The sequence below is a fragment of the Crotalus tigris genome, unplaced genomic scaffold, assembly GCF_016545835.1.
Source record: "Crotalus tigris isolate CLP2741 ecotype Arizona unplaced genomic scaffold, ASM1654583v1 scf7180000017590.881132, whole genome shotgun sequence".
In the NCBI taxonomy this organism is placed as follows: Eukaryota; Metazoa; Chordata; class Lepidosauria; order Squamata; family Viperidae; genus Crotalus; species Crotalus tigris.
In genome coordinates this window covers 718,721-733,014 of record NW_024096496.1, presented here as the reverse complement: position 1 = coordinate 733,014, position 14,294 = coordinate 718,721, and the positions used below count along the sequence as shown (strand labels likewise).

At 46.5% G+C, this 14,294-nt stretch overlaps 2 protein-coding genes across 4 annotated transcripts in view; one reads left to right on the top strand and one right to left on the bottom strand.

Moving 5' to 3' along the window:
* The first annotated feature begins 33 nt into the window (after positions 1 to 33).
* LOC120317132 (galectin-6-like) lies at positions 34 to 10,307 on the top strand. Its single transcript, XM_039363472.1, has 5 exons — positions 34 to 1,409; positions 2,473 to 2,687; positions 5,629 to 5,717; positions 6,980 to 7,199; positions 8,375 to 10,307. Exons 2-5 carry the CDS (start codon positions 2,664 to 2,666, stop codon positions 8,531 to 8,533), a joined length of 492 nt encoding a protein of 163 aa, XP_039219406.1. The 5' UTR covers positions 34 to 1,409; positions 2,473 to 2,663; the 3' UTR covers positions 8,534 to 10,307.
* Positions 10,093 to 14,294, bottom strand: part of ACTN4 (actinin alpha 4) — an 85,328-nt gene continuing 81,126 nt past the window's right edge. For all 3 annotated transcript variants that reach the window (XM_039363459.1, XM_039363451.1, XM_039363442.1), the window contains exons 19-21: positions 13,661 to 13,741; positions 12,579 to 12,737; positions 10,093 to 12,404 (exon numbers count right to left, since the gene is read on the bottom strand). In XM_039363459.1, the coding sequence (XP_039219393.1) occupies positions 12,246 to 12,404; positions 12,579 to 12,737; positions 13,661 to 13,741 (399 nt within the window). In that variant the 3' untranslated portion in view covers positions 10,093 to 12,245. The remainder of the gene's footprint in view (positions 12,405 to 12,578; positions 12,738 to 13,660; positions 13,742 to 14,294) is intronic.

Here is a 14,294-nt window from a genome sequence, read left to right as displayed (position 1 = left end):
TCATCAAAGGGCCAAGTTTGAAGACCCCTGACATAAAGGGTTAACAGATCTGTATGTTGATCTATCATTATTCGCAGGGGGGGTCGTGGTGTGTGTGTAAAAGGACCCGATTTTAAATGCTGACCATCTCTTGTTTTTACTTCCATCAAAATGCTCAGAGTGTCTTTGGACATGTGCAATGTCTTAACCGTTTATAATATATATATATTTTCATATATATAAAAGCTCCAAAAATGCAGAGGAAATGGCAGGCGCTCTCTGAGTCCCACCAGGCTGTCCCAGTTCACACCTTCTTTAAATCAAGTCAGATAGAAAACTCAGTAGAAATGGTTTCATAACAAAATAAATACATTTCAATCAGAAAGATTGCAAAGGTTACTTGCATTCGTGCTGTGTTGTTACTGCTGGAAATTACATCTTTTATCCATTCCTATAGGTAAAAGAATGATGCTCTCTTCCATACCATCTTTATAACGGAACAGGCTCATCGGGTGACATCTGATGGCCCATGCTTCTTTCAGACAAAGACATTCTAATCTGGCTTGTATCCAGGAAGTCTCCCAATGCCCTAGAAACTCTTCCCACTGACATACTGATACATGCTCTCTAGTTAGGGTTATATAGAGCTATACGAGGTTACATAGAGCTATATGATGCAGAATAGTAACATTGCCGTACACTAAATAAAATAAAAACCACCTCTATCACCTACTTTCTGACAGTAAATATTTTAATTGATAAATTGTCTCTCATGGGGAAAGATAGGAGCTGACTTGAAAATACGCAATGAATTCATAACTAAGTTACTGATAGTTGTGTACAACTCAAAAGCACATTTAGATTAAAAAACACTCAACATAAAAGAATCCTGTTTATAGCAGTAACAGCATAACTAGAGTTTGTCCAGATCCAGCAACTCCAAAGAGCAACTGCTGTTAATACAATATTTGTCTACTTTTCTGAAAACGGTCAGAATTATACTCCCCTAATCAGAAAAGCCCATTTGCCCGCTGGGACCAACCAGAGAAGTTTATCACTAGAGGAGAGATTTGCTCAGATCTCTGCACATGTTGTGGTGCACATGCAACTGACTCGTGATGAATCTTTGAAGAAAGACATTAGTGATCTTAGAAAAGACATTCATAGCCGGGTTAATGTCTCTTTCTGCCAGAGGGCATTCAAGCCCTAATAGACTGCCTGAAGCAAATGACACAGGCTTAGCTAGGAAAATTACCGACCCATATTTCTGAACCGAGCAATTCTTTGCATTTCGTTATTTCACACGTGCACGCACGTCATGTAGGAATTTCGTCTGCCACAGAATCAAGGTCGGAAGGATGTTATTGTGCGGAAGATGACCCTCATAGTTCAAAGAGTTACTTTCACAAGGCTGTGCAACCTATGGCCTGGTAAGTTTTGAACTTCTTGCTCATGAATAAAACATTGTCTTCTACCTGATTTCTCAACACTCGTCAATAAACCTATGCTCTGAATCATCCAGGGATCATAGCCTGGTGATGAAAAAAAAAACGGCTCTCCTGAAATAACTTGGATCTAATCCTTCTAGGATTCCTTCTGATTAGCATAAATCCTCCCTTCAGGCTAGTGCCATCTGCCAGGTTTGGTCATAAAAGTCAAAATGATGCCTGCTACTATAGGATCGAAGCCTCACCTTTTCACATGAGGCATCTCCAAAAGGGGTGAGGCTTCAAATGGCTCCAGCTTCCATAACCTGTCTGTGGGTCTACAGCAGTGGTTCTCAACCTTTTTAATGCCGTGACCCCCAACCGGTCGTAAGTCGAGGACTACTCAACCGGTCGTAAGTCGAGGACTACTCAACTGATGCAGCACCGTTTGCAGAACGGGACTTTTGGCGGGCTCAGCAGGGCAGAGACAGCCTGGACAATTCCTATTGGCTTTTGAAAGCCAATAGAATTAGACTCTATTCAAGAGAATCTATTCTATTGGCTTTCAAAAGCCAATAGAATAAAAGGGAGTAGCACAGCTAAGGAAAAGGGGGGGGGGAAATGGCGGACTGTGTTGTTTAGCGATCCCCGTGAAATGGTCGTTCGACCCCAAATGGGGTCCCGACCCACAGGTTGAGAACCACTGGTCTACAGTCTCCCCAACATTGCCAAAACCATCATGCAGAAACAAAAAAATTAAGATCCCTAAATTCCAAGGACAACCAAATCCCATTGGCACTGGAAGCAGAAAAACCAGTTTCCTGAGTCAAAATCTCATTTCCTAGCCTAGCAGGGGAAAAAAAAACCATAGCCAAACTACTTTGTTAAGAATCTACTGCTCCTTCCACACCAAACTAAAAGAGCGCCCTGCTGCAGCTTCTGCCCTGTCTCTTTGCAGGACTGGCCCACCTGGCTCTGCCTCAGCCTGCATTGCCCTCCCTCCCACTCTGGTCGTCTCTGATTTGAAGTTTCCCTGATTGCCCAACCTTTGGTTTTTCTCCATCAGGAGCTGCAGATGCCTTGTGGGCATCAGGTCACAGCTGCAGGCGTGATGTCACCCTTCTGAGGAGGCCTGACTCAGCGTGCCCTGATGGGCGTGGGCAGGGCTGCTGCAGGGAAGATGCTTGGGCTAGTCCCGGACATCTATAAAGAGGCCAGGCTGCACCGCCAGGCTGCCTCCAGCCCGGCGCCGTAGAGATGGCAATAGAATTCGAGACTTTTGTAAGTAGCACAACCGTTACGATTAATGGAGCAGTTTCAGTTTGTGTGTTGCCTTGCTGGGGGAGGCAGGGAGAGGGACAGGGATGTCACCATTCATGGCTGTGTTCAGGGATATCTTCAGGGGATGGTCCAAAAAGTCAAGATGGCGGCCACAATGGTACAATTGAAACAATATGCAATGCAGAGGCTGTGTGGGGTTGACATGATCAGATTCCATGATGGGTTATAGAACGCATCAACTTTTCAATAAACCAGGATAACACCTTAATCTCACCTTAGCATAAACCTGAAGCTGGTCCAAGAAACAGACCCATGGTAGCTTCTCATCTGATCTCCACAGAACTTGGATTTCAAGGCCATTATCCCCATCTTGTATTTGCTAGAAAGGAGGGAGTGCATTTTTTCCCCCCTAAACATTCACATTTTCCAAACATTTCCTAGCCCAACCTGGGCAGACAGAAACTGTCCTTGGGGCCAATTGTGTCCCCATGTACACTTTACATCCCTCAACCTCCACCTGGAGCAAAGACGGAGAGCCATTCGCCACCTTGTGCAATGCTGGGCGTACCTGGGGGCCTCTAGGTCAAATGAGGAGCAGGATGCTTTAAAAAGAGAGATGCAAAACCAGACCAAACCCATGCTTCGGGGAATTTGAAACAGAGTTGTGGACGGATCCCTTTTCTCTCACCCAGAGAAACCTCTGGCCATTCAGGGGGCTGCAAAAGGTCCAAAATCCCATCCATTCGGGGACAGGCCAGGCAGGGGCAGCTTTGCAGGACCCAGCGGCCAGTGGCCTGACTTTGCATTGGGAGGATAGAAGTTTGGGCTGAACTCTGCATTCTTCTGGCCCGTTCTGGCCTCTTTTCCACCAAAAGCACGAATGCAAGGCATCTGCCAACCGGTTCCGAGACCGGTTTGTCCTCTCGGGCGAGTGGAAGTCCTGCCCGCCGTGGCTGCATTCCAGGACTACGTTTCCCAGCATCCCTACAGCTGCAGGCCGGAAACTCCAAGGTGAGCTCCACAGTCACCATCCAAAGTCGCCCTATGAGGGAGACAAAAAAAGGACACGTAAATAAATGATATTTCTGAAGTGGAGTTTCTCACCCTTGCTGCCTGGGAGTTGAAGTCCACACCCCTTACTGGAGGAAACTCTGTTCGAAAGCTTTGGGCGGTTGTAAAGCTGGCCGGTTCCTGAGCCAGCATAAAAACGGCTGGGAATCTTATTTTGAACTCCATTTCTGCACGGAGACCAAAAATTGCCCCCAGACCTGAAGCCTCAAAAGAAGCAAGCGCCGCATTCCCTCACAACTGGTATTTATATGGCGTGTAGATGACGTCAGCGGCCTGTGATTGGTCAAATCTATTTACCTCAGTTTTGGCGGGCTTTCTCCGTCTCTGGGCGAATTTTCCTCGCTCCCTCACTCTAGCACAGGGGTCTTCAAACTTGGCCCTTTGATGACTTGTGGACTTCAACTTCCAGAATTCCTCAGCCAGCGTGCCTGGCTGAGGAATTCTGGGAGCTGAAGTCCACAAGTCATCAAAGGGCCAAGTTTGAAGACCCCTGCTCTAGCAGCTTCTTGTGGTGCCTCAAACATGGGTGTGATTGTGCCCACCACGACCACACTTACGTTCAGACCCATCCACCCCTGACTGCCATGTACCAGCACTTGGCACACTGTTACACGCTCATGTTTACCTTTGTAAACAGGGGGGGAAAAGTGAAAAGGACGATTTGGGGTTTGTGGGGGGATGATTCATCAGAGGTTTTAGGGTAACTGGATCAAAAAGGTCGCAGCTTCTCTTTAGGATCTCCGCTGTTGCTCAGGAAATACCATTGAAGGTCTTGCAGTTTGGAAAGAGGAACCAACCTTGACCTCTTTTGAAAGAGATCTGACTCATTTTTTACACCACCTCTGGAGGTGGGATGACACCCTCTTAAAGTTTCTGCAACAGCGGAAATGTAGGAAACGGTGGCTTAAGAGAATTTTTTCTTACTACATATGAGATTTCAATGCAAGATCAGAAATCCCTAAGACTCGTCCGACAGGTTGGAAGCCACCAAGAAGTCAGTCATAGCGAAATGCATAAACAAAGGACAGCGGTGCATAGACCAGATTCCTGTTCAATTAACTTCAGGCAGAACTTGATTTATCTATTTCTTTGCTGAAGCGCAGATGCCACTTTGCTTGTGACCTGTTTACGTTTCCAGGTGCAGTCCAAAAATTAGAACAACCAACGTAACAAAACCCAATAATACAATTCTCCTATTGTACCTATCATAGCACTTCATAAATCAGTATAATCCATTAGAGGTAGAGCTTGCTTAGTGAGGGCTTTACTTTGTGACCGTTCAAAGTGACTGGCATTGAAGATGTAACTTTTCAATGAGTCCTTGCACTTATGACCATCACAATCTCTCATGGTCATGTAATTGCCATTTGTATACATTGCAGCTGACTTCCAACAAGCAGTCAACGGAGAAGCTGGCTGTACAATCACACATCAGGGTCATGTAATATATCACTTAGTGACCATGTCACTTAGCAGCAGAGTTGCCAGTCCCAATGATGGTTAGTGAGGACTAGCTGTATATGATTGCAAGGGGACGCCCATCTTAATGGCTAAATGGAGGTTTGGAGTTGTACTAAGTCGTAAAATAGTTTCTTTGGAAATTGCAGATTATATGAGTATAAGAGTTTGCAGATTATAGCAACTGCTGAAGATAATACAGATCCATCCATGCTTTTTTGTCTCTCAAGCTACATGAAGCTTTTGTAGATTGTCCCCAACAATTTGAAGCCATATTTTCGAGCCCCGGGCCAATAATTTTGGCTACAGAGGTGTTTGAACTGCCTAATACCAGTAGTAAACACACCTCTTTGTCCTCAAGAGGACTAGAAACATTGTGCACCACTAGTCACCTCCATTTTCTCTCCTGCAGCAAATGCCGTATAATCGGGCTGTCCCGTGGGGCTTGGATGTGGACTCCTGGGTGATGCTGGAAGGCCTCATTCTGAAGCGAAGCAAAGGGTAATTCAGCACCAATCCCTTTCATTGGACCCACTACTTGGGTTGAGTTCACACAACAACTTTTAATAGGCTACTGAATTCCCACATTTGGGGGAATGAATGGTGAATTTGCCACAGGAGTCGAGTTGATTCTGAGCTCCCCTCAAGCTAACCAAAATGAGAACAAACTGGGTGAATGGAATCGCTTTGCCTTTGACGGATCCAGTTACGGGCAGCCAACTCACAGACTTTAGGGAAGTAGGGAATTTGCACGTTTGAAAAGTTCCATTCTCAATCCATCCGCCCTGCAACTTGTAGGTTTCACAAGGCCATTGTTAAAAACTCAGTGCCTTCCAGGTGTTAGGAGAATATTTCTCCAACGTGCTATTGTAAGATAGGTGGGCCAACGTCAAGAATTCCCCAGCCAGGTGTTATTATAGATTGTGATGTTAAAGAAATTAATTTGATGTTGAATTTGATAACAGCTGCAAGGTTACTAGCAGGGCAATATTGGAAGAAGGATTGCTTGCCTACTATAGAAGAATGGACGCTTAAAGTGTCAAATTTAGCAGAAATGGCTAAGATTTCTGCTTACTTGAAGGATCACTCACAAGAAAGATATATTTCGGTTTGGAGAAGATGGATAAATTATATTCAGAATAAATATGGGACTAAAAAGGTTCATTTAGCTTATGAGTGAATTTTAGAGTATTATTATATTATTATTACCGTATTTTTAGTATTAGTATTGTTTAACAATTTCGAGATTCTATTGTTTAACAATTAGGATATTAATTTGTTTATGTTTTCATTATTATGTTTATTTTTAATTTGTTTATATTTATGTTAAAGGAGAGTTAAAGTGCATTATGGACTTGGTTATTTATATAGTTGGTTAATGTTAGTTAAATTATGATGATCATATTTGTAACCCTGTACTCAGCTCTGGGAAGTTGAGGAGGGGAGGGGGGTTGGGGCGGTTTATACTGTAATTTTTATAAAACTTTTTAATTAAAAAAAAAAAAAGAATTCTCCAGCCAGGGAGGAATTCATCCGACTAGCTTGACATATTTGCGTCGGGTTGACCTAAACAGGAATGTTTCTGATTATGCATCTTTCCTACCCCAGTGAGTTGTGGGAAGATGTGGTGATGGTCAGTGAGGAGAACCTCGATGGGAGGGGTTATGGAAGCCAGCTGGTTCTCCTAGATTCTAGAAAAAGGTCAAGGAAGGGCAAAGGGAAACAGGGCAAAACATCAAGCAGACTCTGATGTTCTTCTCCAGATTTCACGTGGAATTTGCTTATGGGCAGTTCAATGGGGCCAACATCGCCCTGAAATTCAAACTCCACTTCGAGAGGACCCCAGCTTCTTCCGCCAGCCCCATCCTGACTCTGAACAGCTTTGTAAATCAACAATGGGGGAAAGCGATCCAGATGGCAACTCACTTCCAGCAAGGCCAAAGATTCAAGCTTTCTTTCATCGTCACCAGCAAAGGTTACAAGGTGATACAATGAACTGGTTGTCCTGGGTGGCGGAGTTGCCCTGCGCTTATCTAAATACAGGGTTGCCAGAAGTATAGACGGGTGTGTGTGTGTGTGTGTGTGTGTTTGTGTGTGTTTTCCAGCTATATTGGAAGTCGAAATCCTTTGGGATTTTAGCATAAACATTTAGGGCAGTGGTTCTCAACCTTTTTAATGCCGCGACCCCCAACCAGTCGTAAGGCGAGGACTACTCAACCGGTTGTAACTGGTGCAGCACTGTTTGCAGAATGGGACTTTTAGTGGGCTCAGCAGGGCAGAGACAGCCTGGACAATTCCTATTGGCTTTTGAAAGCCAATAGAATTAGACTCTATTCAAGAGAGTCTATTCTATTGGCTTTCAAAAGCCAATAGAATAAAAGGGAGTAGCACAGCTAAGGGGGGAAAAAATGGCAAACTGCGTTGTTTGGCAACCCCTGTGAAATGGTCGTTCAACCCCAAATGGGGTCCTAACCCACAGGTTGAGAACCACTGATTTAGGGTGAGGATAATCAAGACAAATTGGGATTCAGTAGAAGACCTTCTCCAGTCTAGTGTCATCCAGATGTTTTGGCCAACCTGGCTAATCCTATCTGGAGGGCACCAGGTCACAGGTGTCATAATCCTCGCAGCTTCCTTCTCCAATGATTCTCACTTAACTTCAAGTTCACCTTGGCTAGCAAATACAGCTGGGTCTCCAAAGCTGGGCCAGATTACAAACTTGCATCACTTTTCGGAAGAGCACCAGTTCTAATCCTTTAAAATGGGTGAGGACCAGTTACTACTTTTTTTTTAGGCAAAACATAATTTACAGAGCTCGGATCTCTAGCTTGTGTGGTTTTGAAAAGGGATCGTGAAGACAGGAATGAAGGGCTTCCAACCAACATAATAAGCTGCATGGAAACTCTGGGTGGAAACATCCCATCTCTTCTAATTTCAGACATGAAGGAGAACTTGTGAACTAGAACTACAGTAGTTTTCTTAGCCAAGTTTCCAGTTGGTCTTACACAGGCCTGCAACATGCTGCTCTCCCATTCCAAATATTAATCAGGCCTGACCTTAACTCCGAAGCCCAGAACAAATTATAAAACCTCTGCGCGATCATACTCCTGATAAAATTGGAGATTTATCTTGCTTTGTTTTTTGGTTTTTTTAACCAGATAATGGAGAATGACATTTTGCTTTCCGAATTTGACCATCGCCTTTCACCCACGGCCGTCCGTTTCCTGGGAATGGATGGGGACATCAAGCTGGAGAAGGTGGTCTTCAGCTGGGAGAGGAACAGTGGAACCAGGAATCCTAGATTTGGTGAAGGCTGACAAGAGTCATGCAAATCATGCATTCAGGGTATTTTATGGAGTTTATTCTGTGGCCAACATCAAAGGCTATCCTGCTGTCATTCTGAGGTGGCACCATAAATCTCATAGACAACCTATCATGGGTGGGTCTTATGCCTGTTGAATTAAAGGAAAAAGTTATTGTCACTGCTTTTATTTGGCACTGCAAAAATAAACATCACTTGGATTTTCTGGATCTACTGCAGCCTTCAGGACTTGTTCAGTAGTGTCCAAAGGGTGTGGTCAGAAAAGTCAAGGTGACCCACATAAAACAGGCACAGCTTCAATTTTCTGTCACCTGAACTTGTTCTTCCTCATCCACACTGAGAAACATCGTATTAAATTTGGGGCTCCTGTCAAATTGATCATAACAATAAAGCTCTTACATAGATGAACACCACCACTCCTTTGGTTTGGCAGCCCTGCCGGTGAAGCAATTGTGGAAGACTACCAGATCCTGCGTTGCTTTGGGATTAGAGTCAAAGTTGATTAAAGTTCTCCAGATTGTACCATTTTCCTCAAACTCAGAAGAAATTCTAGGCCAAAGATGAACCAGGGAAGCAAAACTTTACTGAGAAATGTTTATAAATGGATTTTTCCCTGTAAGCTTTTACTAGATCAAACGTATTTTAGAAAAATACTGCTAGAAAAGGACAGGGAGCGAATAAACAATAAAACACTGCTGGTTATTTCTGATTCAGCCACCTACCTAAGTCCAAACTGAATTGATCCCTGAAACTTATTTCTGGTCAAACTGGTTTATGGGTCATGCCAGGACAAAAATATGTGATTAGTGGAGGACAAATTGTCATGCACGTATACTTAATTAGGGAGATTTTGAGAAACATTTCCCAACCCAGTCCCTTAATCTACAGAAAATCCTTGTGGCTTTTTTTTTTTAAATAAAGTCTCGAGTCTTTTCTAGTGCATATATAGCAGCTTCCTTCTCCAAATATTTATTGAACGAATAAATGCCGCTTTTATTTAAAAAAGCAAACAAACCCTCAGCACAGTGTATTATTGCATAAAGTTCTCCAAAGGGGAACAGATGTTCAGGTAGGATTACAATATAAACCCACTCATTACACATGGCCATTTATCCTACAAGTCACCTGGGATGAACTGTTTTGGACGGCTGAACCGCTGCAAAAAAATCAAGGCCTGTCCCATTAATGCCTTGACTTATGACCGTAACTTCAGGCTCAACTACGGTCATAAATTGAGGATTATCTGTAGTAAAATCTGCTGATGGTGGGAGGTGGTAGGCTTCTCTTCACTAGGGATGCTGTCTACCCTGGACCACTTCTCCGTTGATTTCCTAAGCTTCAGATCAAAGCAGCTTACTAAGCCAGGTTGGGGGCACAACTTTAGAAAACAAACGCCAGGGTCAGCATTCCCTGACCACAATTTGGGAAGTGGATCAATCTGGGTTAATGGACTCTACTGAATTCGCTTTCTAACGTGCGCAAAAGCAGCCGTAACAGTTTGGAGGTATCGCGGAGAAGGCAGTGGGGGAAAAAAAACAACACTAGACGTCGCCCTTAAAAATATTATATTTTATTGTCTGGTTTCCCAAGAGCAAGGAGAGCTGCTCCTTCAGAAAAGTGTGGAAGTTTTAGAACAGAGTTGATGGCCAGGAGAGGCAGACATAACCTGGTTTACTCCTTATTATGTCAAGGCTTTACTCTTGGTAGACAGATCTTTGTAGCAACTGCAATAAAATAAGTAATTAAACTTTTCCCAATGGCAAAAAAAAGAGAGAAACAAAACCAAAAGGATGCCCTCTTACCCCCCCCACCCCCCACCCCCAAAACAGTGTGGAAATGTTATGTTTCTGGTGCTACAGGCAGCTGTAACTCTTTAACTACATGATGAAAATAGGGGGTGGGTGGGTGGGAAAGGGACAGAAAACAATGCCCCCCCATCAATTAACAATATACAATGCTAGAGGAATATATATATTTATATTTAATAATAATAACCATTTGGATGTTGTTAAATTGCAAACCCTTGCTGTGTCTCTTTTTTTTTTAAAAAAAAAAAAATCGGATTCGCATGGTTCTCTTTCATTTGAATTTGGTCCTCAGAAAACCCTGCGTCACTGATGAGGAAATTACAAGTAGAACTAAGAGGGTGAAGCAATGAAAAAGAGTTATTCAGAGTAAAGAGAAAAAAGGAAGGAAGGAAGACTTGGTTCCAGGCCGCCCTCCAGCCACCAAAATAAGAACAGCTGAGCGGCTTCACAGAACTTCTGGTGCAAAGTTGGCTGCCTTTCTTCCTGCCCCGTTTTGCAAACCTGTGTGGGCTTCCTTCGTGGTCCCAGCCAGGCTGACAAACCAAGCCAAAAGCTTCCCCTTTTTAATACACCCCCTTAAGAATCCCCCCTCCAAAAGTAAGGATGGATGTTCCATAGGTCAATATTCCCTTATCTTGGTCACTGTCCCACAATGGGGCGGCGGGGTGGGGAGAGAGAAAGAGAAAATGCAAAAATGGGAAGCCAGCTCGCAAGCAAAGTCTGGCTTGTTTTGCCTCTTGGAGCCAAGAAGAGTCAAAACGGCAGTAGAGAGAGATTTGGGGGGTGGTGGTCGTGGTGGTCAGGGGCGAGCATTTGCATCCAGAAATGCCCCCCACCCAAATAATTTGAGACAGGATCCAAGAGAGCCCACTTCTTCTAAGGCAGAACGTTAGACGCACCCGCCACCTTGGGATGTATTTCAACAAGGTGGGTTGGGGGCAAGGAGTCCATCGTGAGCCGGTGGGGCTGAGAGACCTGCTACCCAGGTCCAGCAAGTGTGCCTCCCCGCTGTGCTGAACCACGGTGAATCAGGCAGGGCAGGGTCCTGTCACTTTGGCGTTGCTAAATGAAAAGTGGCCAATGGGTTTTACAACGGCAAAGGAAGGTGATTGCACTCAAGGAAGTGCCTAACTTAAGTGGGGAAGGGGCCAGGATCCTGTTCTGCATTAAAACACACACACACACACACATCCAGAGAAAAGTGGATTTCGGTGCCTGCTGGATCACCCTACTATCCACGCACCAGCACTCTGTACACCGAGTTCCTGCCTACCAGCTACATAAATTAAAAAGAAAGTGAAACAAAGCCGGGGGGGCGGGACAACAGAGACTTTAAAGAAGCTTTCCCCTACTTTTGGAATGTGATAAGAAACAAATATATATAACCCCCTATTACAAAGGGATACATACATGTTGAACGAGCCCCTTCCCCAAACTGTGTCTGGAGGCCTGTTTGCTGGACCTGGCACTCTGGGACGCCATGATTCTCCCTGCCTATCACTGCAACACAATGCAATTATCAAGAGGGCTGCTGAGTCCCTCCCGGGGGGGGGGGGGAGGGAGGGGGTGTCCTTGCCGAAGGGGGGGGGGGAGAAAAAAAAATCCATGTTTGTTGCATAGGTAACCGTGCTTGTAGAAGTCACAATTTAAAAAAGAAAAAAGAAAGAAAAAGAAAACACGAGGAGGCGTCTTCTTGTCTTCAGTGAAAAGAAGTAGCGCGGGAGAAGAAGAGTAGTCGTATCGGTGGTGTGGGTGTGCGCAAGTGAGAGAAAGAGACCGAGAGGAAAGAGAGGAAAAACGAAAATACGGGGTGGGAGGAAACGGAATGGGCGTCCCCTCCGCCCTTCCTAAGAAGTGCCGGCGCTTGCCGCCGCCGCCGCTGCCGTAGCCGCCACACGCTCACAGATCGCTCTCGCCATACAGCGCCGTGGAGAAGGACTTGTAGTCGAGGGCTCCGGGAATGGCGTCGGGCCCCTGGTAAGGTGCCATGCGGGCAATACAGTATTCCGCCTGGTCGGGGGGCAGCTCTCGCCGCAGTTCCTCTGCCGTGATGTAGTTCTGAGTGGGGGGGAGAGAAAAGGCTGCTGTGATGCCAACCCAACCTGGCTAGATTCAGGAGTGCAATGGGTGGACACCACCCCATAGGATCCATGGGCCTGCCCCTAGCCAGCTTTTCCCTGTTTCCGGGCGTTCCACATCCCTGGCCAAATTCTACCAAGTCCTTCGGCTCACCTTGTCTCCAGCCAGAACTTTGAAGGAAGCGATAACCTGGTCAGCCGTGTCTGTGTCGGTGGTTTCCCGGGACATGAAGTCGATGAAGGCTTGGAAAGTCACCACACCGCTGTTGTTGGGGTCCACGACGCTCATGATCCGGTTGAACTCTGCATCGCCCTGAGAAGGGGCGGTCGGGAGAAGAACAAGACTCAATTCTCCTCAAGGAGGGTGGGACCCAGGTCCGCTTTTGAAGGACTCTACACACACCATGGGCGCCCAAGGACAAACCCTTGGAAGTTCACCCTAGTTGGCAAAGGTGAAAACGTGTGGACTTCAACCCGCGGAATTGCCCAGCTCTTATGTGTCGTGGCCCTGCTGGCTGGGGGATTCTGGGCGTTGAAGTCCACACCTCTTCAAAGTCACCAAGTTTGAAGAACACTGGCTTAAGCAATGCAGCTCAGTGTGGGCGTAATCGGTGTTTCCTCGTTCTTGTGTCCTCCCTCCCCTCCCCTAGTATGCACGATTTCCCCTCCCCTCCCTTGCCCCTGCATGTGACATCCCAGGCCTGGCCTGGAGGCCCTCGGCAAGAAGGGCAGAGATGTGCCGGAGCAGCAGCAGCAGCAGCGTCAGCAGAGCAGCGAGAAAGCAAAGCGAAAGGCGAAAGCAGAGGGCGTACCAGGCTGTATCCCGTGGAGATAAGGAGGGCTCTATAGTCGTCGGCATCCATGCTCCCCGTGCGCTTCTATTCCAAGCAGCCAACAGAAAGGGCGGGAGGGAGGGAGGACAGACGGGACAAAGGAAGGAAGAGAGGTGGTGGGCGAGCAGAGATGGATAAAGCATGCCGAGGTCAACGATTAAAAAAAAGCATCGACCCCACAGGAGGAGGAGAAGACGCAGAAAGAGAAAAGTCAGTCGGAAAGTATTTGGGGTGGGGGTCAGCACGAGGGGTGGGGCAGGAGCAGTCCAAGGGACCAGATACCAAACACCAGCACGATGGTCAGAGGGAAGGGGGGGAAGAGAACGTGGTGAAGGAAGAGAGAAAGGAGATCGGTTAATTGCAATCGTCACTGTGGGCGGCGCGATTCATGGGCGACGTGTACCTGTCTGTCATTCTCCACATCGTATCCCAAGCTGATGAGACAGGCCTTGAACTCTTCGGGTCCCAGCGAGCCGCCGTGGTCCTACCCCCAGGCCGCGGGTAGGAAGGGGCACGGGGCACGAAGACACGCCCGTCGAGGAAAGGGGGGTGGCAGGGAGGCCCCCCGGGAAGGCGAGAGAGGGGAAAAGACACGCCGTTAGTTCAAGGCTGGCTGTTGGGGGGGGGGGAGCCAAACCAGCTTAGGACTCTTAGCCCAGACAGGAAGTGGAAGGCTCTAGGACAGGGGTAGGCAACCTTGGCTCTTTTATGACTTGTGGACTTCAACTCCCAGAATTCCTGAGCCAGCTGTGCTGAGGGGAAACGGAGAGGTTTCCAGGCTGATCCATGCTGGCTCAGGAATTCTGGGAGTTGAAGTCCACGAGTCATAAAAGAGCCAAGGTTGCCTACCCCTGGCCTAGGCCTGTGTTTCTCAACCTTGGCCACTTGGAGATGGGTGGACTTCAACTCCCAGAATTCCTGAGCCAGCCATGCTGAGGGGAAACGGAGAGGTTTCCATGCTGAGCCATGTTGGCTCAGGAATTCTGGGAGTTGAAGTCCACCAGTCATGAAGCGGCTTAGGCCTAGGCCAGAGGTAG